We start from the raw sequence: 27,103 nt of genomic DNA, 5'->3' as shown, positions 1-27,103 counted from the left end.
GTTACTCCTAACCAGCAGTTACTCTTAACCAGCAGTTACTCTTAACCAGCAGTTACTCCTAACCAGCAGTTACTCCTAACCCGGGTCTACTCCTAACCCGGGTCTACTCCTAACCCGGGTCTACTCCTAACCCGGGTCTACTCCTAACCCGGGTCTACTCCTAACCCGGGTCTACTCCTAACCCAGGTCTACTCCTAACCCAGGTCTACTCCTAACCCAGGTCTACTCCTAACCCAGGTCTACTCCTAACCCGGGTCTACTCCTAACCCGGGTCTACTCCTAACCCGGGTCTACTCCTAACCCGGGTCTACTCCTAACCCGGGTCTACTCCTAACCCGGGTCTACTCCTAACCCAGGTCTACTCCTAACCCGGGTCTACTCCTAACCCAGGTCTACTCCTAACCAGTAGTTACTCCTCAACTGAAACAGAAATAAACCAACGTATGTTCCTTACTGATTTCTCACACTGGCCGTAGTCAGGTCCATGGTCTGGCTGGAAGAAGGAAGACTCTCCCCGGTTCTTAGCCATCTCGATCAGCCCCATGGCTGTCCTCACCGTGGCATTACGAGCATGGACAAACACCATCACCTGGGTCACACAGAGAACAGAGACACGGGTCAGTCTGGGTCAAAGGGGAAAACACAGAGGACGGAGAGAAGTCAGTCTTGAGTATAGACAAACACCATCACCTGGAAGACACAGAGAACACAGACACAGATCAGTCTGGGGTCAAAGGTCAAAACACAGAGAAATAGAGGTAGAGGTCAGCCCATACTGTTCGCTACAACATTCCTCTTTCAACTAAAAGCACTACTGTGCAGTGCTGTTCCTTGCCACACTAAAGATCCATTGTGATTGCAGATACTTCTCTCCTGCTGTACTGTATGAGAACAGAAGAAGGTCACGGTGCCATTTTAATCTTTTGTTAAAAGGACAGAGAAGGGCTGTCATTTTCCTATTACACTCAGTCTGCCCTTGTAAAACAGTCAATACCACGGACAAAACAATCAATAACAGAAATACAAGACAGTTATGAGATGGAGGCAAAGGACTCTCCCTCCCTCCCTCCCTACCTATTTCCCCCTTGTCTTTTAAGGACACTATAAAGGGACTAGAGAGAGTAGGGAGGGAGAGAGAATATGAGAGACAGTGGGAGAGGAGATGAGAGATAGCATGTTAATATCCATGTGTGAGTGTGTGTGTGTGTCTGTGTGTGTGAGTACAAGCCTGAAGGGTATGTTTCCTTCCTCTGTCTTTGTACCAGTCACAGAGGGAGCCTCATAACAGATAATGTGCCACCATTGATTCCGGTTCTGCTGCAGAGCTCAGAAGTGTCATCCCTCCTCTGTCACTGTATCATAATGTAATGTATCATAATGTAATGTAATCCGGGTGGCGTAGTGGTCTAGGGCACTGCATCGCAGTGCTAGCTGTGCCACCAGAAACTCTGGGTTCGAGCCCAGGCTCTGTTGCAGCCGGCCGCGACCGGGAGGTCCATGGGGCGACGCACAATTGGCCTATCGTCGTCCGGGTTAGGGAGGGCTTGGCCGGTAGGGATATCCTTATCCCAATGTAATGTATCCTAATGTAATGTATCCTAATGTGATGTAATGTATCTTAATCTAATGTAATGTATCATAATGTAATGTATCATAATGTATCATAATGCGTCTCAGAAAATGTCACTGTACCCGCCGATCAGTTTACCCACCTAATATTTTTTACCACTACGTCACTACCAAACATTCACTGGACACACACACAGAGAGAAATAGATCTTTGGAAGGGGGATTCAAATGTATATTCCAGTAAGTATAGTTTGTCCAATAGCAGCAGTCAAATTAGTTTGTGAGACAGGAGAGCCACCAAAGCTGTGCTGAATATGTTGTAGCACATTTTACATGATGCATTTTGATTAGAGGTCGACCGATTAATCGGAATGGCCAATTAATCAGGGCCGATTTCAAGTTTTTGGGGGGGGGCGCCGATTTGCCGATTTTTTTATTGGATTTAATATATATATATATATATATATATATATATATATATATATATATATATATATATATATTTGTATACCTTTATTTAACTAGGCAAGTCAGTTAAGAACAGATACTTATTTTCAATGACGGCCTAGGAACGGTGGGTTAACTGCCTCGTTCAGGGGGAGAACGACAGATTTTCACCTTGTCAGCTTGGGGAACCAATCTTGCAACCTTACAGTTAACTAGTCCAACGCAATAACGACCTGCCTCTCTCGTTGCACTCCACAAGGATCCTGCCTGTTACGCGAATGCAGTAAGCCAAGGTAAGTTGCTAGCTAGCGTTAAACTTATCCTATAAAAAACAATCAATCACTAGTTAACTACACATGGTTGATGATATTACTAGATATTATCTAGCGTGTCCTGCGTTGCATATAATCTGACTGAGCATACAAGCATACAAGTATCTAAGTATCTGACTGAGCAGTGGAAGGCAAAAGCAGGCGCGTAAACATTCATTCAAACAGCACTTTTGTGCGTTTTGCCAGCAGCTCTCCGTTGTGCATCAAGCATTGCGCTGTTTATGACTTCAAGCGTATCAACTCCCAAGATGAGGCTGGTGTAACCTAAGTGAAATGGCTAGCTAGCTAACACGCGCTAATAGCGTTTCAAACTTCAGTCAAACTTCAGGAAATAGTCCTATTTATTAGTCCTAAATATTCCTACAATAACTACAACCTAAAATGTCTTACCTGGGAATATTGAAGACTCATTTTAAAAGGAACCACCAGCTTTCATATGTTCTTATGTTCTGAGCAAGGTGCTGAAACGTTAGCTTTCTTACATAGCACATATTGCACTTTTACTTTCTTTTCCAACACTTTGTTTTGGCATTATTTAAACCAATTTGAACATGTTTCATTATTTACTTGAGGATAAATTGATTTTATTGATGTATTATTTTAAGTTAAAATAAGTGTTCATTCATTATTGTTGTAATTTTCATTATTATCAATTAAAAAAATGTAAATCGTCCGATTAATCGGTATCGTTTTTTTTGGTCCTCCAATAATCGGTATCGCCGTTGAAAAATCAGAATCGGTCGACCTCTAATTATGATGCATTACAAGTTCAAAACATTTTTTAAATGTCAGCTTGAAACGTATTTTCTTTCTCTTCAAGTCTAATGTGTCATCATTCAGCCATGTTGAAGGCAGCAGCAGCAGGGCCTAGCTGGATAGTTTCATCTCCTCAGCACAGTGACTTAAGAAATTACAGAATGTCTGGGGTTTGGAAATGACTTGCGGCAGCAACGCCAGATGAAGTGAAACATTCTCTTAATGTGATGCTGTACATCACACACACACACACACACACACAATATGTCAATGTGATATCATCAAACAGTCTATTCTATTAATAAGCCTCAAGTTAAAACTCTTTCTGCAGGGTTACCTATACTAAGCAGGGGTTAGCACAGATTGAGCAGCGTAACCTAGCCTGGCGTCTCTTCCATCCCCTCGCTGTGGGCCCACTGCAGCAAACTGTTATTTATTGAAGCTGTTTTATCAGTGCAGAGCTGTGAGGAGGGAAGCGTCCACGGTAACTGCTGGTTTGAAAGCTTATTAAAGTTCCGTCTGCCGGGCTGAAACCCCAGCACAGGAGGGCCAGGGGGCTTCATCCAGACAATTCCATCTATCACCCTCCCAGATGAAATTAATATATGTCACAGCCATTTCTGACAATTTAATATGGAGCCTAGACAGATGCTCCCTATTGGAGAGTTTTGGCTTCAGGGCTGTGACCCACAGACAGAAAGATGACATCACATCTAGACTCGCCGACTGTGAGACTGAAAACACAAACCACATTTTCCAATTCAGATACCAGAACCTGGTACAGTATTTCAGATCCTTTTAAAAACATGTATTGACTGCAGGCAAACTGTGTGTAGATTCATTTACTTGTGCACTGTGTGTGTTTGAATGAGACAATGTGTACACACACACACACACACGTGTGTGCGCGCTCGTGGTGTGCCCAAGTGTGTGTACGTGTTGTTCGCATAGGTGTGTGGGTATATGTTAAGGGGATACAGACAGAACCAGCAGGCTGGACTGGGAACTCAAAACACAGCGCAGATGGGGCTAAGTGGAAATGGATGAATCCACAACTCTGGAAGCTGGGGGAGTGAGTCAGCTGGGGGCTGGAGAGGGAGACAGACTAACACACACACACACAGTACAGTACAGAGAGCCTTACCTGATGTCCATTTCTGATCTGCTCCAGAACCTTCTCATAGCAAACCTCCTCCATATCATGAAGCTGCTGGATCTGAGAGAAACACATATTAGCTGTGTTAGAACTGTTTAAGAGCATTGGCCGAGTAAACGAAAGGTCGCTGGTTCGAATCGAACCTGTCATTCTGCCCTTGAGCAAGGCAGTTACCTCCCAACAACAACTGCTATCCGGGTACCGATGACACGGACATTAAGGCAGCCCCCCCCACCTCTCTGATTCAGAGGGGTTGGGTTAAATGAAGAAAACACATTTCAGTTGAATGCATTCAGTTGAGCAACTCACTAGGTATCCCCTTTCCTCTACGTTTGACCAGGTCAACTGATTCAAATGAACGTGGTAAAACAAACCTCCTGGCCCTGCTAAAGACACGAGTTCTGGCAGTATGGTCAGCTTGATGCGTGTTAGCAGTGTGTGTGTGTGTATGTATGTGGTCACCTTGTTGGTGGTCTTGATGCCGACGAAGCTCTGTCCGAGGGGCACGGGTCTGAAGCGGCTGTCGAAGTAGAAGAGTCCGATGTAGGGGTTGACATGGAGGAAGGAGGCCACGTCCAAGTAGTTGGGCAGCGTGGCCGACAGACCCAGGATACGGATCATACTCTGGGTTGACTCCACCTGGAATAAACCCAAACCAAGGTCAAAGGTCACATCATGATTACATACTCTGAATGGACATCTTACAGCAAAGTCCCACAATGATGACATCACAATCCGACTGGACTTCACCAGTCATGACACAGTGATTTCAGTAGGTGATTTGGATCAAACCTGGATGCTTCCCTACACCAGTCTCTTCGACAGGGAAGAAGTGAGAGAAGTGCTGTCTTACACGAGAGGTGGGCTACGTGCAAACACTTCAGAGAGAGAAAGACCGTGTAGGTTTGTCTGTGTGTGTGGGAGAGAGAATGCGAATGGAAAAGAAAGCGAACATGAGGGAGAGAGAACAGACAGATGCAGACAGAGAGAAGCGAGGGGAGAGAACAGATAGATGCAGACAGAGGGCAGCGAGGGAGAGAGAACAGATAGATGCAGACAGAGATAAGCGAGGGGGAGAGAACAGATAGATGCAGACAGAGAGAAGCGAGGGAGAGAACAGATAGATGCAGACAGAGAGAAGCGAGGGAGAGAACAGATAGATGCAGACAGAGGGCAGCGAGGGAGAGAGAACAGATAGATGCAGACAGAGAGAAGCGAGGGGGAGAGAACAGATAGATGCAGACAGAGAGAAGCAAGGGAGAGAACAGATAGATGCAGACAGAGGGCAGCGAGGGAGAGAGAACAGATAGATGCAGAGAGAAGTGAGGGAGAGAACAGATAGATGCAGACAGAGAGAAGCGAGGGAGAGAACAGATAGATGCAGACAGAGGGCAGCGAGGGAGAGAAAACAGATAGATGCAGACAGAGGGCAGCGAGGGGGAGAGAACAGATAGATGCAGACGCATCAACGAGGGAGAGAACAGATAGATGCAGACAGAGAGCAGTGAGGGAGAGAACAGATAGATGCAGACAGAGAGAAGCGAGGGAGAGAACAGATAGATGCAGACAGAGAGAAGCGAGGGAGAGAACAGATAGATGCAGACAGAGAGAAGCGAGGGAGAGAACAGATAGATGCAGACAGAGAGAAGTGAGGGGGAGAGAACAGATAGATGCAGACGCATCAACGAGGGAGAGAGAACAGATAGATGCAGACAGAGAGCAGTGAGGGAGAGAACAGATAGATGCAGACAGAGAGAAGCGAGGGAGAGAACAGATAGATGCAGACAGAGAGAAGCGAGGGAGAGAACAGATAGATGCAGACAGAGAGAAGTGAGGGAGAGAACAGATAGATGCAGACAGAGGGCAGCGAGGGAGAGAACAGATAGATGCAGACAGAGAGAAGCGAGGGAGAGAACAGATAGATGCAGACAGAGAGAAGCGAGGGAGAGAACAGATAGATGCAGACAGAGAGCAGCGAGGGAGAGAACAGATAGATGCAGACAGAGAGAAGCGAGGGAGAGAACAGATAGATGCAGACAGAGAGAAGCGAGGGAGAGAACAGATAGATGCAGACAGAGAGAAGCGAGGGAGAGAACAGACAGATGCAGACAGAGAGAAGCGAGGGAGAGAACAGATAGATGCAGACAGAGAGAAGCGAGGGAGAGAACAGATAGATGCAGACAGAGAGAAGCGAGGGAGAGAACAGATAGATGCAGACAGAGAGAAGTGAGGGAGAGAACAGACAGATGCAGACAGAGAGCAGTGAGGGAGAGAGAACAGACAGATGCAGACAGAGAGAAGCGAGGGAGAGAGAACAGACAGATGCAGACAGAGAGAAGCGAGGGAGAGAACAGATAGATGCAGACAGAGAGCATCGAGGGAGAGAGAACAGACAGATGCAGACAGAGAGCATCGAGGGAGAGAGAACAGACAGATGCAGACAGAGAGCATCGAGGGAGAGAGAACAGACAGATGCAGACAGAGAGCAGTGAGGGAGAGAGAACAGACAGATGCAGACAGAGAGCATCGAGGGAGAGAGAACAGACAGATGCAGACAGAGAGCATCGAGGGAGAGAGAACAGACAGATGCAGACAGAGAGCATCGAGGGAGAGAGAACAGACAGATGCAGACAGAGAGCATCGAGGGAGAGAGAACAGATAGATGCAGACAGAGAGCAGTGAGGGAGAGAGCGTGAGTGTATGTGTGAGAGGCCCATCTCCTTGCCTCCTGAGGTGAGTGTGACAGGGAAGATTGGTAAGGCTTTTAATGTGATGCAGTACCCATCTATACCCTCTATCAAGATAGGGCCCAGCCAATCCCTGGCAGCCGATAGTCCTGGCCCGGACCAGCCTAACACACACACAGCACTGTGTCAGCACAGTGGTACAAAGCGGTCCATACTGTAGATACACATTATGTTCATTAACAGTGCCCAAGTCAGCCTGGTTGAGTGGATAGTGGGCTTCTTACACACACCATTTCTCCATTACTCTCACTTAATGGGCTTTCGAGGGAGGCTGCTTTCCCTGAGCTTTGTCCCAGATAGTCTATTCAATGTTTCAGCAATACCAACACATTACATGATCAGCGATAGTTCATTATACAGTTTTCAACACTTCTGCATCTATGATACTTTACCAAAGAGCCATCCACACTAATGCCTCCAGTGATGAACGGGTTTTAAAATGCAGGTAATAACCAAATGTTTATCTCCGGAGCAATATAAAGCCTGGGGTGAGTCTACCTGACGACGGGAGAAAATGAAATAAACCAAAACTTTGACAAGCAAAACATCACATGTGATAACTGCTTCAGTGATCATCCTATATTTACATAAAGAGAAAGGAGGAAAATAAAACCTTTAGAGCCTCGACTTAATTTAGAGGCAGAGATTTCCATATTCATGAGGTTAAAAGATGTGAACTTAACTCCTGTGTCAGGAGCACCAGCCGTGGTTCCTCCAGCAGAAAACACTAACAATTAGGTTAGCCTGTCAGGTGTAGCGGTAATTGGACAAGAGGGATGTGTGTGTGCGAGTGTGAGAGTTTATTTGTGTGTGTGTGGGTGTGTGTGTGTGTGTGTGTGTGTAGTTAGGGTTGGGGGAATATGTGCAATGGGTTTGGGGTCCTTCAACTCCTGGAGTATTGTGGGTAGGAATGGATGCTAAGTATGTCGACTTCCAAAAAAAGAAAAAAAAAAACTAAAACTATACAATTACTGAACATCTTTGGGAGGGAGAAAGAGTGAACCATAAAGACTCCGCTTTCTTATGTCTCTATATTTGTGGGTTCAGTTGAGGAGGAATAAGATATGGTGGATTTCTCTACTGTGGCCTGAGCGCGTTTCTCCAATGGTTTATATGTCCATCTAAGCTTGTCATTTCTCAATAAAGATACACACCATCACCCCTTCCTCACCGTCTCACTGAAGCACATATCATTCTGGAGTCTGGTTGTTCCATGTACTCCTGTGTGTTCTGGATCAAAGTTACCGCAACTTTGATGGTTAACCTAAATATTGATATGATCATATATGAGGTATGATTTGTGGGTTATGACTGTGGCTGAGGCCTGAAGACTTGTAGAGCAACCACAGACCACAACTTCAGGGTTACTGGACCCCCACAGACTTCCCTGGAAGGCTCTACAACAGAGCCCAGTGTCTGCAGTGCTGTCTGTGCTCTGACTGATTTGTCTCTTCTTGGAAACCAGAGAAGTAAAGACCCTGTCCTTCTCCTTCGGAGAACTCTTGTGTTGTTTCCTCTCTACCTCGTCATGTTTAATTGATGAGGTGGACTCCTTTTTGTACTTCCAGAGGCGACAATCTTGCTTACTGTGCGCCAATCAATAATTCACAGTGTCTTAAAGACACCTTCCAATGTGCTGTTGACTGTTGGCTCCAGTACGGCACAAACACCTTAATTACAAACGCTGGCTGGAGAACACAGGAAAGACATTTCTGCTGTGGTACTCAGGACGGTTGGATCCATCTTGGATTTTATGTGCAAAAAAAACTAAAACACACTGCCTCTGAAGTACCTGCCTGTGTATAGGCCAAATGAACAGTCATAATGCATTATAAGACATGTTATATGCCTTCATAACAGCCCACGGCTCTGTGACAAACGCTAGTTATAGTGTTTATAACACCCTAGACAAACGCGAAGAGACAGACAAAGAGGCAGCAGTGTGCGGTCTAGGAGAGTCTCTAGGTAGGGGTGTGGCCTCACAGGACACTCCCTCAGCCCTTCTCCAGTGATAGCAGCTAGAGCTGCACATGAATAGGCTGTGAACGGAGTCAACAGCGGTCAGACGTACAGACTGCTTTTCAATTACCTGGCGATTAACCTTACCCACCCAGAGGTCCCCGACGTCACAGCGCACTAAAATAAATAAATAAATAAAAAGCAGCAATATATCCTGTCAGTATCCTTCTCTCATTCTCTCCCCTCTCTGATCGGTCTCTTTCATCTCCAACTTTTATGTCTATCATTAATATTTTAACATTCATATTGGTATATTGATGTGTATGTCTGCCCATGGAAAAAAAAAACATTCCAATCCCTCGTCACCTAGGAGACCGTGAAAATTCCTACCATGCATCTCTCTATCCCCGCTCCATTTATTCATTTCCTCCCTGGCTGGGATTGACACCTGACGCTAGCTCGTCACAATGGAACACGGTTGCGGGACACTCCGGAACGATGGCTCCCATTTCCCAGGCTGTCTAAATTTGCATAATCACTCTAATATCCCAAACGGCCGGGCTGATCCCTGCGCAGGACGCTGTCAATCATCATAAGAGGGAATCAGGCTTCCCACTCAGACGCAGAAACACAAAGCACAGGCAGCACAGCCCACAGACAGACAGGCTAACTAAAGCTAAATCACTGACTCTGACTGAGGTAAACACACAGCTCCACAAACCAAGACTAGACCAAACCCTTACAATGTTTAACAATGACAGAAACCTGATATGGTTGAATGAGAATGACTCTGTTGTACTAATATTAATATGAATGTCCTTGTGCATAATGTTCACCATGGTGGGGAGACCCTAGTGTAATGATAGAGGGAGGGACTGACCTGTCGGAGTGGGCTGACCACCAGGCTAGTGTGGTGGGAGGGGACAAGGTAGGATAAGGGCTGGGACCAGGGCTCTAAAGTGCGACCATTTTGGTTGCATATGCTCGAAAATATTTTGCTGTACGACCTGGAATTTTATTTTGGGGGCACCAGTAAGACTGCAAAACCATGTGATCACCCAGAATAATTGTTATGATTCGCCTTCGCTGTGCCGCTGCCTCCGAGTGCCATACTCGCCAGCACGGAGAGCAAATCAAGTGCACCTATAGGCCTACAGCTCGCCAATCGGATGGCTCAGATTACCGTGTCTGCAGTCGATGCCCTGCTAAATTGATACTGGGAGATTTTAAAACCATGACTAGAGAGCAAAGTGAGTTCACGTTTACAGTTTTATTCAACACTGTAACCACTTTTTATTGAACACTTTTATACGCCATTAAATGAGCTTCTCCCTTCTTCCACTCACATTTCAACCAGCACGGCAGCTGCAATGGATGAGCAGCAAAGGGTATGGAAATGCTTGCATTGTTATTATTAGCAACTTGTGTCTATTTTTATATGGAGGAATATTTCACTTCCACTGGTCATAGGAGTAACATGAATTTGAGCATGAGACTCGAGTTTCACCATCAGCTGAATCCCCTTTTTGGTCACAGTCAGTCTCAGCGGAGGGAGGGAGAGCAGAGGGATGGTGAGAGGCAGACCCTCTGCTGACCATCAGTCCAGTGAAATAAATAAAAAAGCACATTATTAAAATGTATGCTCACTCAGCTGGGCCTCACAAGTAATACAACAACTGATCTAGAACCGGTGTGATCATAAACCATACGTTTTGAAATACTTAAATAATCTGAGAAGAACAACATTGGCAGGTCAATTCAAGCATAGCCAATATGCAGTGATAATGTATTGGGCCTATAGCCTACTGCACAAACCTCATTGTTACAGAACTGCTTTTAATAGGTTATTGTTGGATAGGTTACTGTTTAAGTAAGGTTAAATATATATATATATAATAATTGACAATAATCAAAGTCTTTAAAGGGTTATAGTTTCTAGCCACACCATGTACTTTAACAGTAGATATCATTAATATATGCCCAATACAGGCTTTATCTCAAATCAATTTAAAAATCTGCTTTTCTGGTGTTCCTACATTTTATTTTGTGCTACTAACTTTTAAAGTTGGGAGCACCAGTGCTACCAATATATATTTACATTTTTTAGAGACTTATGCTGAGACAGAGAGGGACTAACCTGTCGTAGTGTCCTGGCCACCAGGCTCTCCAGAACTGGTCCTCTGTCCTCGTGTAGCAGATGCACCTCGTCCAGGATGAGGAGCTTTACAATCTGGGACAGGGCCACGTCTCCAACGCTCTTCCTGGTCACCACGTCCCACTTCTCAGGGGTGGTCACCAGCATCTGGAAAATCAGATGGACACACACCGTCAGTGACAGACAGACGAACACAGACAGACTTGATTTGTGGGTCGATCCAGAGGTAACTGTTCAGCCCCATATACTCCAAAGTAGTTCTTCATTACCATCAGACCAGGGTCCTGTGTTTAACAAGGGGACAGAGTTCTTCCTGTCCAGGTCACGTGATCAAGGAAAACACTAGGCCCTACTCTCATCATATACACCACCTGCAACCAGAGCACTCTATCCATCCTCTGTGTTATCAGTTTACCCCTCTATCCTCTACACATCCCTCACTCCTCCCTTGTCATCTTCTTAATCATCTGTTCCCGTTTAAAACCCGGACCCTTTGGGCCCTTCAGAACCATTGTTCTAGTGCAATTAAGCGTCTGACGATAGAAAAATAGAACAATGAATAATGAATGGTGTGCGAGCTGTTTGCCAACCCATCGGTGTGTGTGTGTGTGTGTGTGTGTGTGTGTGCGCGCGCGCGCTGTCTGGGTGTGTGGAAATTCCTATTAGACACTTTTTATAAAATCAGTTCATTAGACTCTAGTTTGCATTTAAATCCATCTGGCTAGCCATTACAGACTGGCGCTCCTTCCTAGCAGAGAGAAAACGGCCACACACACACACACATTATCATTAGAGACTGGCACGGTGCTAGCAGAGAGGAAACGGCCACACACACATTGCCATTAGAGACTGGCACGGTGCTAGCAGAGAGGAAACGCACACATTGCCATTAGAGACTGGCACGGTGCTAGCAGAGAGGAAACGGCCACACACACATTGCCATTAGAGACTGGCACGGTGCTAGCAGAGAGGAAACGCACACATTGCCATTAGAGACTGGCACGGTGCTAGCAGAGAGGAAACGCACACATTGCCATTAGAGACTGGCACGGTGCTAGCAGAGAGGAGAGAAGTGGCTGTATTAATTAGGCTACAGGTTCATCTAAATGAAAGCTCTGGCTTCCAAACCAACAACTAGCAGGCCACAGTGCTTTCTTTAATTACACAACAAAAACAATGACAAGACGCCATTTGACTTAACAGGAAACCCTCATTATTTTCCTTGCATTGTTTTTAATAACATTGATATTGACCTCGTTATTTATTTCTATGACTGGTTGCTAAGTGTTTTACATGTATGGTTGGAGACACTCCCACGGATTGATTTCAGTGCTTCAAAAACTCTCCCCTAGATAAATCACAATATTTGTGAATATGCAGCGTTGGTGAAATAGAAGAGAGTGCAGTCCTGGAACACAATGGGGCGGATAAAGACCTGTGTCAAAGTGAGTTTCCATTATAGAACATTTACAATTACTAGAATGGACATCCACATTCAAATCAACGTTCCATGATGATCACGTAGAAATAGTGTCCTAGAACCGTTCACAACTGATGTGCAAGTTGCAGCTCATCTGTGGTGGTCAGACACAGCCATATGATAATGAGTGGGGCTCGACCCAACGTGCACCCAGTGGATCAGAACAATTCTGGAACACACAGAGCGGTTTTCTTGAACGCGGATTAAGCCTAGCCCTGAAAAAAAATGGATGGATGAATGGAGAATCTCCATTGAAAGAGCATTTTAGTCTAGGACTAAGCCTAATGTGTGTCTGAGAACCCGACCCTATATTTCTATGTGATGTGACTCAGCCCCAGCTCCATGTTAATGAGGTTGGGCTCTACCCAGCGTGGTAACAGTGATGTGTGCAGCCATGTGGAACCCGGGGGCATGGCGAGGTCTTCCCATACTACCACTTATCTACTAATTACCTGTCTGACGGTCTGTCTGTCTACCTGTCTCTGACGGTCTGTCTGGTGGTCTGTCTGGCGGTCTGTCTGGCGGTCTTGCGTGTGTGCCTTTCTGTATGTCTGTCTGTGGAGCAGAGCACCAGGGGGCCACTCTGTCATTAAGTTAATATTTACTCTCTGGACTGAGGGAGAAGGACTAGGAGAACCAGCACGCCCACTGCTCATTCACCCACCCACCCGCACACTGGCATGTCTGCCAGCCAGCAGCCACTCCAAGCAAATCTACTGTTACCATGGTAACTATCAGTGCCACAGAGAGAGAGGGGGTTTGCGAGGAGGGAAAGGTAAGAGGGTAGAATTGTTTCACTGCTTTCATACTGTAAGTGAACGACTAATAGCTTGTCCAGGCTACAAATGTATCCAACTGTGTTTGTGTGTGCGCACATCCACTGCATGTTTTTGATGGAAGTTGTGACAATAGCAGTGACATAGCAGACACAGAAATCAAATCAATGTTTATTTGTTGCGCACACAGACCAGCAGATGTTAAAGCAGGTGCAGGGAAATGCTTGTGTTTCTAGCTCCAGCAGTGCAGTACGTTTCTAACAGTACAACACTACTACAAGGAAAGCATGTACGGAAGTAGTTATGTAGGAGGAGCTATGTACATATAAAGTAAGTCCTTAATTAGCGTCATTTCTCACAGATCAAATTAAATTTCAACAGAATAATATTGCTGGAATGCTAATCTTCTCTGTATCGAACTACAGCAATGACTTCACACATATATGCAAACAGTGAGAAACAAACACTGGTGTGAGTATGTTTGTAAGAGGGAGGGAGGGAGGGAGGGAGGGAGGGAGGGAGGGAGGGAGGGAGGGAGGGAGGGAGGGAGGGAGGGAGGGAGGGAGGGAGGGAGGGAGGGAGGGAGGGAGGGAGGGAGGGAGGGAGGGAGGGAGGGAGAAATAGAAAGGTCTGTTAGAAAGTTGTTTCAGATAACAAAAATGTATGAGGATAATTTTTTTTTAAATCCTCCTTATTTACCCTGAGGTCTCTAGAGAGCTAACTTTATAGTACCTAGTGAACTTTAATGGAGTTGTTATTGGAGTTTTAATACACTTACTCCACACTAGCAGAAACAGGTAATTTCATGAAATTGTATTTCATCCAAAGCTCTACAGTCTGGGTAGATAGAGAAGCAAGGCTGGTTGGTGGGAGTATGCAGGGGGTAAGGATAATATTGTTGAGCCTCTGCCAGTCCATCCTCATTAAAAGTGTGTGTGTGCCCTCTCTCTCACAAGGAAACAAACGCACGTACACACACACACGCAGACACACACCTCCAGATTAACTGGTATTGACCTCATTGCTCAAGATTCACATCTCTCTCTCCCCTCTCTCTCTCTGTCTGTCTCCCTCTGCTTTCATCTCTCTATCCTTAAGTACCAGGAGGTTTATGAACCTCTAAAGTCTAAGCTCTACTATCCTCTTTTGGATTTGCTAGATATGCTTGTTCTTGGCAACCTTTTCAGCCTAGTTCTTCCTCTCTCAGTCTCCCTCTGTCTACCTCTCACCCCCTCCATCAGTGAGGGGCTCACTAGATGGGGAGGGAGTTTAGCCTACATCCTTCACTCCACCCTCCTTTTTGTTTCACAAATCCCATTCATCCTCTTTCTACTTCCTGTTTCACACAACGTTGACTCACACATACAGTCAAACGCTCTGAGGAAAATAATGACTAATAATGAAAATATACACTTAATGAAATGAATATAAAACAAGGGAGAAGTAGTGGGAAATATGAATGATTTTACCTTTGAGAGAATACACACCTGGTTAACAGAGCTATTAACAAATGCATTCGAGACAAGAACAAACTCATTTACAGGCCACTCACTGAGGCAAACAACCTAATTGGTTGATTTGCTGGGGAGCTGTTACAATTGGATATTGGATTGGACAATTGATTCATCGTTTTAATTGAAAGAAAACATCTGATTGGTTATGTCACTACAAGCATAACAAGTGGCAATCTAACAACAACATTATATTCAACTTCATTTTGTGAGTGGCAAGTTTTTCCTGACCACAGACACATTTCAAATATGAGTTAGTCTCAACTCATGTCAATCACATTTTCAATATATCCAGCCATCTTGTTAATTGGAGAGAACAGAGTAGTCTTTGTATCCATAACTAGCATAGGGCTCTTAGTTGAACACTTTGACATGGGAGAGCACTTTACATGAGGTTGACTAAAGTATTGCTGGGTTATGTTGAAAGCATCACCTCTCCCTCCCCCCCGCGCTAAAATACAAGCACCACCTTCAAAGGCACAAATACAGTGGACAATAAACAGGACATGAATTTGGTATTTTACAGTACAACTAACTGTAGTCACCATGGCAACTACAAATAAGGCTGCTGAGAACAAGGAATCAGGAAAATGAAGAGGGGGTGAGTATAGACGAGGGAGAGAGAGATCAGATATGGAGACCCAGAGAACACACACGCGCCTCCTGAGAGAATGGAGCTGCCTAAGTGTGGGGCTGCCTAAGTGTTTTTTTGGGACGCTTATGTCCTAACAGTTAATAAAAAATAAAAAAAATTTAAAAAAAAATATATATATATATATATATTATTTGTTATTCATTTTCTGAATGGAAAAACACTAAGTGTAAACTTAATAGATTACAAACAGATAAAGTATGTATAAAAGATAATGGGCCTATATATTTTTGATAATATAAACTTTGAGAACTAACACCAAAATAAAAGCTAGACAATCAGGAGAATTGCAAAAACAATGAATTTAGCAGTATTCATTGTATTAAATCTGAGCAAAAGAACACAGCATTAACCATGAGAAAATGTAATAGAATTGCAGGAAATTAGCAAAATGTATTTTGCTTTAAAACGGCAAAATAAATTCTCAGCTGCATGGAAAAATGTGTAGAATTGCAGTAAATTGGCTTAAAAATGCAAACATTTCTTTACAGTTCCAAGATGGGGGCCTCTAATATTTTCTCGGTCAACCGTGCTCATTGTCACGCCCCCTGCCATGCCAACCACCTAAAGCCTTTTTTGATCCCGAAAAAGCCCTGCCTCTGACCTGTGAGTGACCCTGCATGACTGTCTAGTGTGAGAAACTCTGTGTCCCTGGCTTCTCTATGGCTTATCAGTTCTATCAGTAGCTACAGTATGTTGCAGTGAAGGAACAGTCCTTTTATAAAGCCTGACAGAGAATTAAGTACAGGAAGACACCAGAGAGAGATAAGGAACTGCACTAGTCTCCAACATAAAGCAGGAGAGGGACACTATCATCGTTGGAGGGTGTGTGTGTGTGTGTGTGTGTGTGTGTGTGTGTGTTTGTGTGTGGTGCCTGAGCGAATGTATCGCCAATTCTTGCTTTTATGACTTTTATTTTCAACTAAGACAGGAAAGCAACCATTATCTATACTGCAGTTCTGTACGTTGCTGTGTGATTCATGGACACAATATTGTCTTCTACTCTTCACTGCAGAATTACAGATGTATGACTGAAGTCTGTGTTGTGACCTGAACCTAACTGAGCCCAAAGTGCAGTGTGAGAAGATCAGCTGTAACACACTGTTATTGGTCCTGTGGATCTCTGTCCCAGACACTGATATTGGCCCTGTGGATCTCTGTCCCAGACACTGGTATTGGCCATGTGGATCTCTGTCCCAGACAATGGTATTGGCCCTGTGGATCTGTGGTGCTGATGTTGTCTCTCTCCTGTGATCTCCCTCTGCTGTGTAAACCCTGCTACTCTATAACAGCCATAAGCTGCTATGACAGATACCCTTTTCACACTACTGAGCCTATCGAGCCAAACCAAGCCAAGCTGTGCTGGGCTAGCCTGTTTACGCACCATAGTTACTGGAATGGACAATGTAAAGAAAGAGATCTGAGCCAGAACAGTATAGTTGGGTTTGGCACTATAGTCTGTGTGTGTGTGTCTGTGGTTGGCACTACAGTGAGTACGGTTACATGCTAGGGATGGGCATGAGTACTTGAGTACTCGAACGGACGTCAAAACTCAATCTTTAACAAGAGATGAACATTTTTCCCCCAATACTGTAAAAACGTACTTTGCTAAGATAATCCATTTACCTGACAGGTTTTAACTTATTTTATTGATCCTTTATTTAACTACGCAAGTCAGTCAAGAACAAATTCTTATTTACAATGACGGCCTACCAAGAGGCAAAATGCCTCCTGTGGGGACAGGGGCTAAACATTTTTTTTAAATAGGACAAAACAAACATCATGACAAGAAACACCACAACACTACATAAAGAGAGACCTAAGACGACAACACAGCATGACAGGTGTGGCATATCAAGAAGATGATTAAAAAGCATGATCATTACACAGGTGCACCTTGTGCTGGGGACTTGCCTAGTTAAATAAAAGGTTAAAATAAAAAATATAAAAATAAAAGCCACTCTAAAATGTGCAGTTTTGTCACACAACACAATGCCACAGATGTCAAGTTGAGGGAGCGTGCAATTGGCATGCTGACTGCAGGAATGTCCACCAGAACTGTTGTCAGTTAATTGAATGTTTTGGCACCTACATGAGAGCTCTTCTTTATCTACACCCATTCAGCATCATTCACACCCTCTTAAGCTTTAGCCCCACCCATCTCCTTAAAGGTTGAGCTGAGCATTCTGTCCTAAAAACAGCAGTCAAGCACCCAAGCTAACTGGCTAACATTGGCTACCTTGCTAGCTACTTCCAGATGAGAGAACAGCTCACTGACCATTTTACTCGCCCTAGCAGAGCGGGTTAGGTTGTTTTTATGTTATCTGACACCTCCCATATTCAACGGGTGTTGAGCGCTCTGGCACACTCAGACGAGAGTAACTGAAATCGTAGTAGATAGACGTGGCTGGTAAATTCGCTCTGGCTATCATCAGTTGTCGCAGTGACATTCTATTGAAATGGTTACTTGCACAGTGGAGTCTTTTGTTAAGACATTTAGCTAGCTAGGTAGACAATGAACCATAATCCCAACTCATGACTTTACTACCCTGCATGAATCTGCAGGTAGCTAACCAACCAGGTTCAATGTTAGCTAGCTATCATTAGGCTATAACTAGCAAAGCAAATGGCTCTGAGATACAAATAATAAGAACATACAGGTAACATTAGCTAGCTAGCTAACAGCACACTTTAACTTGAAATGAAAACAACTTTGCCAAATTAGAAATATGTAATATCTGAAAATGTAGCTAGCTAGACTATCTTACCAGTATACATAATTGGTGGACGCTACTCCTCGTCACAGATGCCATGGTTGCCCAATACTTTGAAGATGTAATCCAGAGATAGGTGTTTTCTCCATCTCCTTAGCAATCATACTCCATTTCCACTGATTTCAAAACTTGGTCCCCCAGAAAGCGGAGACCAACATTTATTCAGTTCTACTACATGATACACTCATCTCAGCAAATCATGGCTAGATGGAAAGTTGCTGTCTTTTTCTGTGGCTAAACCAACTAGGCTAGTAATTTAACAATTGTATTCGTATTTACAGATGGCATTGCACCCCCCACAGCAACTCACCCAAGCCTTCCCCATTTCTCCTTCTCCCAAATCCAGTCAGCTGATGCTCTGAAAGAGCTGCAAAATCTGGTCCCCTACAAATCAGCCGGGCTAGACAATCTGGACCTTTTCTTTCTAAAATTATCTGCCGAAATTGTTGCCACCCCTATTCCTAGCCTGTTCAACCTCTCTTTCGTGTCGTCTGAGATTCCCAAAGATTGGAAAGCAGCTGCGGTCATCCCCCTCTTCAAAGGGGGGACACTCTTGACCCAAACTGCTACAGACCTATATCTATCCTACCCTGCCTTTCTAAGGTCTTCGAAAGCCAAGTCAACAAACAGATTATCGACCATTTTGGATCCCACCATACCTTCTCCGCTATGCAATCTGGTTTCAGAGCTGTTCATAGATGCACCTCAGCCACGGTCAAGGTCCTAAACGATATCTTAACCGCCATCAATAAGAAACAATACTGTGCAGCCGTATTCATTGACCTGGCCAAGGCTTTCAACTCTGTCAATCACCACATCCTCATCGGCAGACTCGACAGCCTTGGTTTGTCAAATGATTGCCTAGCCTGGTTCACCAACTACTTATCTGATAGAGTTCAGTGTGTCAAATCGGAGGGTCTCTTGTCCGGGCCTCTGGCAGTCTCTATGGGAGTTCCACAGGGTTCAATTCTTGGACCAACTCTCTTCTCTGTACACATTAATGATGTCGCTCTTGCTGCTGGTGAGTCTCTGATCCACCTCTACGCAGACGACACCATTCTGTATACTTCTGGCCCTTCTTTGGACACCGTGTTAACAACCCTCCAGACGAGCTTCAATGCAATACAACTCTCCTTCCGTGGCCTCCAATTGCTCTTAAATACAAGGAAAACTAAATGCATGCTCTTCAACCGATCGCTGCCTGCACCTTCCCGCCTGTCCAACATCACTACTCTGGACGGTTCTGACTTAGAAAATGTGGACAACTACAAATACCTAGGTGTGTGGTTAGACTGTCCTTCCAGACTCACATCAAACATTTCCAATCCAAAGTTAAATCTAGAATTGGCTTCCTATTTCGCAACAAAGCATCCTTCACTCATGCTGCCAAACATACCCTTGTAAAACTGACCATCCTACCGATCCTCGACTTCGGCGATGTCATTTACAAAATAGCCTCCAATACCCTACTCAATAAATTGGATGCAGTCTATCACAGTGCCATCCATTTTGTCACAAAAGCCCCATATACTACCCACCACTGCGACCTGTACGCTCTCGTTGGCTGGCCCTCGCTTCATACTCGGCTCCAGGTCATCTACAAGATCCTGCTAGGTAAAGTCCACCCTTATCTCAGCTGGCTGGTCACCATAGCAGCACCCACCTGTAGCACGCGCTCCAGCAGGTATATCTCGCTGGTCACCCCCAAAACTAATTCTTCCTTTGGCCGCCTCTCCTTCCAGTTCTCTGCTGCCAATGATTGGAACGAACTACAAAAATCTCTGAAACTGGAAACACTTATCTCCCTCACTAGCTTTAAACACCAGCTGTCAGAGCAGCTCACAGATTACTGCACCTGTACATAGCCCATCTATAATTTAGCCCAAACAACTACCTCTTTCCCTACTGTATTTATTTAATTTGCTACTGTATTATTGACTGTATGTTTGTTTTACTCCAAGTGTAACTCTGTGTTGTTGTATTTGTCGAACTACTTTGCTATATCTTGGCCAGGTCGCAATTGTAAATGAGAACTTGTTCTCAACTTGGTTTAAATAAGGTGAAATAAATAAATAAATAGAAAATAAAATAAATAAAATATGCACGTTTGATATTAAGGAAGATGAAAGTCCACATTTCGGAAGGCATTTCTGTCAAAAAACTAATTTTGATTAAAAAAAAAGTTTATATTCAAATGGTATTGACTGCGACATACTCCTAGTTTCCTGAAACGAGTCACGTGTATTCCCAGTCATGCGAAATCCATAGATAATGGATTAATGCATTTATTTCAATTGACTGATTTCCTTATTTGAACTGCAACTCATTAAAATCATATTGCGTTTATACTTTTGTTCAGTGTATGTGGTCTAAGTTTTATTTTAAAGACAACTTTAATTTGCTTTGCCTCTAGTTTTCCATTTGAACATGAGCATTTGTGGGGCACAACAAAAAAGAAACCACGCCAAGCATCAAACAGTTCTCCCTAAATTCCCATTCCCCTCCGTGTCTCACTCACTCAATTGCGTTGCGACTGCTCCCTCTACACACGCGTGCTGAGTGTACAGAAATAAATGCCTATAAAAACAGATATAACTGATGGGATACACAAGCTACAATCCATGCCAAATTGTCCCAGCCATAACCGTGGCAGCAGGAAGAATTAAGTCCTTCACAATAGTATGGGGCTTGCCTGTCCTAGCCACTCAGTAGCTCACCTTAAGACGCTTCTTGTCCCTTCTTATTAATTAACACGTTTTTAATAACCCAGACTTTTTGTTTCTACTCTTGCCAAAAAAAACAGTAACATCACTCTTGCAAAATCATTTTGAAATACAGTGCTATAACTTTATTTAAGGTGTTTTTTTTATTTATTTACATGTCCTAATAATTCAAAGGATTGCTCAGAACACCAGGTGTTTTAATCGGTGTATGCTTACTATGATTTTGACCTTACACCGCTTAAAATAAGCAGAGTAAAGTGCTTACATGACTATTGCCATAACCGATCTACTGTCATAATCCGTTTAATATCGAATTATTAGCGCATGTAAACGTGCTCAGTGTGAAGAGGGTACGGAGCTACTGCAATCCAGAGAGCCGAGCTGAGCTGAGAGCCAACCACTGGGAGGCGCTAGCGAACAGTCGTGAGGCAGAACACAACTCCACTCTGGACCAATGGAGCATAGGGAAAGCCTACGCAGAAACTGTGTGTGCTTGCGCACCCATGTGTGTTTGTACAGTACCTGTGTACGCAGGATCTCCCCTTTGGTTAGCTGCATGTCTCCAGTGAGCTCTTTGACAGCAATGCCCAGTGGCTCCAACCGCTTACTGAAGTAGTTCGTCATCTCTGCTGCCAGGGCCTTCATAGGAGCTACATACACTATCTACAGAGGGAGGGAGAGAGAGATGGAGGGAAGGGAGGGAGCGAGTAGGAGAGGAGAGAGAGAAAGAGGGAGGGAGATAAATATATAAAGAGAGAAAAGGGAGAGTGGGGGGAGAAGGAGAGAAAGAAAGTGAGAGGAAGTGAAAGGTCACAGTCATGATAAATGAGTGTACAGCAGAGTATCACTTGTTCCCTGGCAACTAGCATAAATCACTATTTATTGAAAAATATGAAACAGGCCACTTAGATTAAGAAAGTTTAATGGAAATGTATGAAAAGGTGGCTATCGTCGCTGGCTTGCATCGGGTGTGTGGTGTTAGAATGTGTGTGTATTAGAACATGTGTGTGTATGTGTGTGGGGGGCGTGGCTTTATAAGGACAACCAATAATAAATGTGTTCTACTGTATGTTTGTATGTCTTGCTCACACACACACAGCTGAGTGGTACCTTGAACTCATCCTTCTTGATGACCCCTCCAGGTTGGAGGTGCTGTCTGATCTCATGGAGGACTGTCAGCATGGCGATGTTGGTCTTGCCGGCTCCGGTGGGGGCACAGATGAGCAGGTTCTCATTGGTGTTGTAGGCTGTCTCAAACACTATGGACTGGATCCTGTTCAGACGCTGCATCCCCTTAAACACCAACTGACCAATCTGGGGGGAATGAAAGAGAGAGAGCGAGAGAGAGAGACAGACACAGAAAGAGACCAAGAGTGCAACAGAGAACGACAGCGAGAGAGCGTGCAACAGAGAGTGAGAGGGAGGAAGATAATAAGAAAAGGTTCAAATCACAGAGTAATTATGGGAGTCATTACAAAGACAGACATGGGATCATGATGATACAAGTCTAACACACACGTCAGGACAGAGCAGACGGGAGGGATGGTCACAGCTGACTGGTTTAGGGGTCGGGGTAAAGACAAACATTGGTTGGCCTTATTGAGGGGGTCACCAGAACATTTTAATGGTTTTAGATGAGTAACATAGTGGAAAGAACATTGAGAACACTGACAAACCACTCCGCCGCACGCACGCACACACACACCTATCTACCACTGATTGCCAGACCACTTCCCTCATATTATAGGGCAGGTTTCCCAACTGGCAGTCTTCTGAGCAAAAAATTAAAAGTATTAATTTTTTAATTTAGCATTTTTGGGGGAATTTTATTTGTTGGACACAAAAGACTAAAAACACCAGGAAATGAGCTCTAAGTGATTTTAAATTAAAGAAATCTGTTCAAGTATTCCCAATAGACACTTGATCGTATATAAATGAAAGCAAAGGGCTGAAATGATTCTTTTAGTCAAACATTATATCTGTTTGGGCTTCTTGTGGTCAATTTTCAGTCTACAAATGATTTGCAATTATTTCCCGGGCTCAAGAAAAAAAATCACCCAGCGGCTGAATCTAGTTGATGATCCCTGCTATATGGGGGATGATTTACTGTTGGCTAGTGGGTGGCTGCAGACAAGGTGTGGGAAGGGGGAGGCGTTTGACTGCCAGTAGGAGAGAGGTTAAATCCTGAGTGGTGGGAACAGATGTCAATCAACCTGCCCACCACTTGACTTCTCGCTTGACTTCTCCATGGTAACAGAGCGTGGGTGACAGACAGGCCTCAATCATCCGGCGACCGACGTTGATAAGGAGAGAAATGGCCCTTCTGAAAGACAGCATCCGTGACCAGTCGACCGCCCACTACTCGGACACACACAGACATTCAGCCGTCAGAGTGGGCAGTTAACTGCTCCGGCCACCCTCACTCCTAGGGAAAGAGACACAGAACTGCAGGTGTGTGCTCTGTCCCCATCCGTCCATCAATCTCCCTCTCACTCACTTTATAGCCTTCTTTTACTTCATGCTCTCTCTCTCAACTCTTTCTCTCTCACTCAGTCTCTCTCTCGGAGTGGATTGGGATGTCTTGAGCTTAGACAGCAATATAATTTATTTAAGGATTCATTAAAAATATGTCATCACTCTACTCTTCCTCCCAGTTTCGCTCTGACACTCAGAAAAATAAAGAATTTGAGTGCTGCGTGTCATCCAGGGACTGGGGCCAAAGACGAGAGAAGAGGCAGGAGTCAGCCTGCCCTGACAACCCATCCCAACTCTGATGAAGGCAGGAGTCAGCTCCGAGGCCCTGACAACCCAACTCTGATGAAGGCAGGAGTCAGCTCGGAGGCACTGACAACCTATCCCAACTCTGATGAAGGCAGGAGTCAGCCCCGAGGCCCTGACAACCCATCCCAACTCTGATGAAGGCAGGAGTCAGCCCCGAGGCCCTGACAACCCAACTCTGATGAAGGCAGGAGTCAGCTCGGAGGCCCTGACAACCCAACTCTGATGAAGGCAGGAGTCAGCTCCGAGGCCCTGACAACCCAACTCTGATGAAGGCAGGAGTCAGCCCCGAGGCCCTGACAACCCATCCCAACTCTGATGAAGGCAGGAGTCAGCCCCGAGGCCCCGACAACCCAACTCTGATGAAGGCAGGAGTCAGCTCCGAGGCCCTGACAACCCAACTCTGATGAAGGCAGGAGTCAGCTCCAAGGCCCTGACAACCCAACTCTGATGAAGGCAGGAGTCAGCTCCGAGGCCCTGACAACCCAACTCTTATGAAGGCAGGAGTCAGCTCCGAGGCCCTGACAACCCAACTCTGATGAAGGCAGGAGTCAGCTCCGAGGCCCTGACAACCCAACTCTGATGAAGGCAGGAGTCAGCTCCGAGGCCCTGACAACCCAACTCTGATGAAGGCAGGAGTCAGCTCCGAGGCCCTGACAACCCAACTCTGATGAAGGCAGGAGTCAGCTCCGAGGCCCTGACAACCCAACTCTGATGAAGGCAGGAGTCAGCTCCGAGGCCCTGACAACCCAACTCTGATGAAGGCAGGAGTCAGCCCCGAGGCCCTGACAACCCAACTCTGATGAAGGCAGGAGTCAGCTCGGAGGCCCTGACAACCCAACTCTTATGAAGGCAGGAGGTGGTTAAATTATTAATGCATCAAAGAGCAACTTTATTAGAGTCCACTTAAGCCGGTGGAAGGCTGAAGGATGATTGTGGTTTCAACATGGCACTGGGCGAAAGAACGAACGGTGGAGTAGCAGGAGCCTCTGACTGACAGCTAGTTGGCTAGCCCTCTCTCGCTCTAATTCTGATTGGCGCAGCGATGGGTGGGCCTGGAAGAGCATACCCACTGGGGAGCCAGGCCCACCCATCGCTGAGCCCTTCCCCAATCATGTGAAATCCATTGATTAGGGCCTAATGTATTTATTTCAATTGATCGATTTCCTTCAATTAACTATAAGTCTATAAAATAAAACTATAAAATTATTAAATTGTTGCATTTATATTTATGTTCATTCATTCAGAGAGAGAGAGACAGCCAGAGAGAGAAATACAAAGAGAGGCAGAGAGAGAAAGACAATACTATACACACCATCTTGACACATCTTTAAAGTAAGCGAGTAAAGGAATGGATATTAGTGCAGTGTGTTGTTTTGTACTCATTCTTTCTCTCTAGTCTAAATGACTCTAGGGCTGATTTCCTCTCATCCTCTCTCCCTGGCGAGTGGAGCGTCCTCCTGTCGAACCAATTATTTCCCCCAAGGCCAAGTCCTGAGAGCACCAACCAATTTATAAATATGCATTTCTGAATTAGGAGCGGCACAGTTTCACCCTCTTCCGCACGGCTCCTGCACACACACGCAAGCACACACACACAATTGCCAGGACTCAAACACACACAATGTGTCGCTGTGGCAAACACGTTCACTTTAAGTGGCTAGACCCCCTTTTGTTTTGATTTATCGACTTTGTCTGTAGATAACGAGGAGCCAGCGTCCCGAACTCCTTAAACATGCTAATTCATGCAAATGTATGCCTGCCCCAATATTCACCTTGAGCTAATGCATACATGTTGTAAATATGATGTTGCCATCCTTTAATAATCTTCTTGAAAATCATCAGTGCTTTGTTTATGTATTTTCTTCTTCATTTCTTAAAACGTCTCTGGCTGGCTTCATTGTTAATCAGATGTATGCACTGTAAATCTTCCAATAGGACATGCAGCTGTCCCTGCCAGGAGTCGTCTCCGGGGTCCAAGCAGCAGTAACTCACTGAAGAGGTAACGTTACTGTAGGCTACTTGAGATACTACCATATGCAGCTGTTAACATAACATTCATTTCATTAAAAATTGTTGTCTCCAAGCAACAAACACCAGCATGGTTATACATCTTCAGCAATAGGTGAAACGCCACAAATACAGCTAACAGTTTAAATGTTTTTATTTAACCTTTATTTAACTAGGCAAGTCAGTGAAGAACAAATTCTTATTTACAATGACGGCCTACAGTTAACCACATCTAAGAGAAACTACCAACAGTAGACACCACAACTCACGTTTAAGAGAAGAATATTCTACATGGTTGTTTTATCAACTGGCCTCAGTTTGGAGTTATTTCCTGTGACTGAGTTTATGAACAGGCCTGTGATCAGTCCATCAGTGTGCATACTGGGATTATCACATTGTTTCTATGAGCTAAAGGCCAAACTTTGAGTAACAAAATCCATTTGACATCACCAGGCAAGATTCCAACTCAATTACGATGACAAGTCTTAAACACACTTAATCCCCCAGGCATTCAAAAAGAGAACACACCTCCAGAACCAATCTCAGATTCCTGTTTTTCTCACCCCTGGGGTTGAAAAATCCTAGTAACTTTCCCAAAATCCCCAGGTTTTCCAGAAACCGTGGTTGGAATATTCTTGGAATCCTCCAACTGGGATTTCTGGAAAACCTGTGAATTTGGGGGAAGTTACTAGAATGTCCCAGCCCTACTCCCCCAAAAAGACAGACCCATGCAGGTACCAAAGGGTTCTCCCCAGGATGTCAATCAGGTGGTGCTGATGTGAATGGAGGAATGGGAAAGGTCCAGAGGGGGCTGGGAGCAGAAGAAAGCCCTTCTCTCCCGAACCTCTGGTCACTTTGACCACAAATACGTTTTGGATTTTTTTTTATACCAAAATTCCATTTGAAGGGACCATCTAAAAAATGTCCTAGATACGACAGCCTCATTCTAGCTTCGTCGCCACCTATTCATCATCATCATGTACAACTGACTAATTCCAACCAAAAACATCACTTTACATTCTGATACACCCATGTGCCTAACCCTCTGACTAAAAACATTGTTAGTTCCAGATGTAGAGGACAATACCGTGAACACTGTTAAAGTGAGAAAGCTGGATGGAACGTGACCGCTCGCCACAGATTTTGTGGGAGTATCGAACCCATACAGGCCCAGAACATCTCTGTGTGTGTGTTTCCCAATCAGTACTGTCTGTGTGTCCCACTCTCGGTTCATACAGTGTAGTCTCTCTCTCTGTGTGTGTGTGTGTGTGTGTGTAT

The 27,103-nt window shown here is 44.7% G+C and overlaps 1 protein-coding gene across 2 annotated transcripts in view; it reads right to left on the bottom strand.

The window, feature by feature from the left end:
• The window catches only part of ascc3 (activating signal cointegrator 1 complex subunit 3), a 140,509-nt gene that overhangs the window by 73,235 nt on the left and 40,171 nt on the right, over positions 1–27,103 (bottom strand). For both annotated transcript variants that reach the window (XM_036943401.1, XM_036943397.1), the window contains exons 10-15: positions 22,148–22,351; positions 21,560–21,700; positions 11,104–11,268; positions 4,723–4,899; positions 4,249–4,320; positions 455–589 (exon numbers count right to left, since the gene is read on the bottom strand). In XM_036943401.1, coding sequence (XP_036799296.1) covers positions 455–589; positions 4,249–4,320; positions 4,723–4,899; positions 11,104–11,268; positions 21,560–21,700; positions 22,148–22,351 — 894 coding nt within the window. The remainder of the gene's footprint in view (positions 1–454; positions 590–4,248; positions 4,321–4,722; positions 4,900–11,103; positions 11,269–21,559; positions 21,701–22,147; positions 22,352–27,103) is intronic.

The sequence above is a fragment of the Oncorhynchus mykiss genome, chromosome 2 (assembly GCF_013265735.2).
Source record: "Oncorhynchus mykiss isolate Arlee chromosome 2, USDA_OmykA_1.1, whole genome shotgun sequence".
Taxonomy (NCBI): Eukaryota; Metazoa; Chordata; class Actinopteri; order Salmoniformes; family Salmonidae; genus Oncorhynchus; species Oncorhynchus mykiss.
Note: the sequence above shows the minus strand (reverse complement) of the source record. Positions and strands in the feature narration are given on the sequence as shown.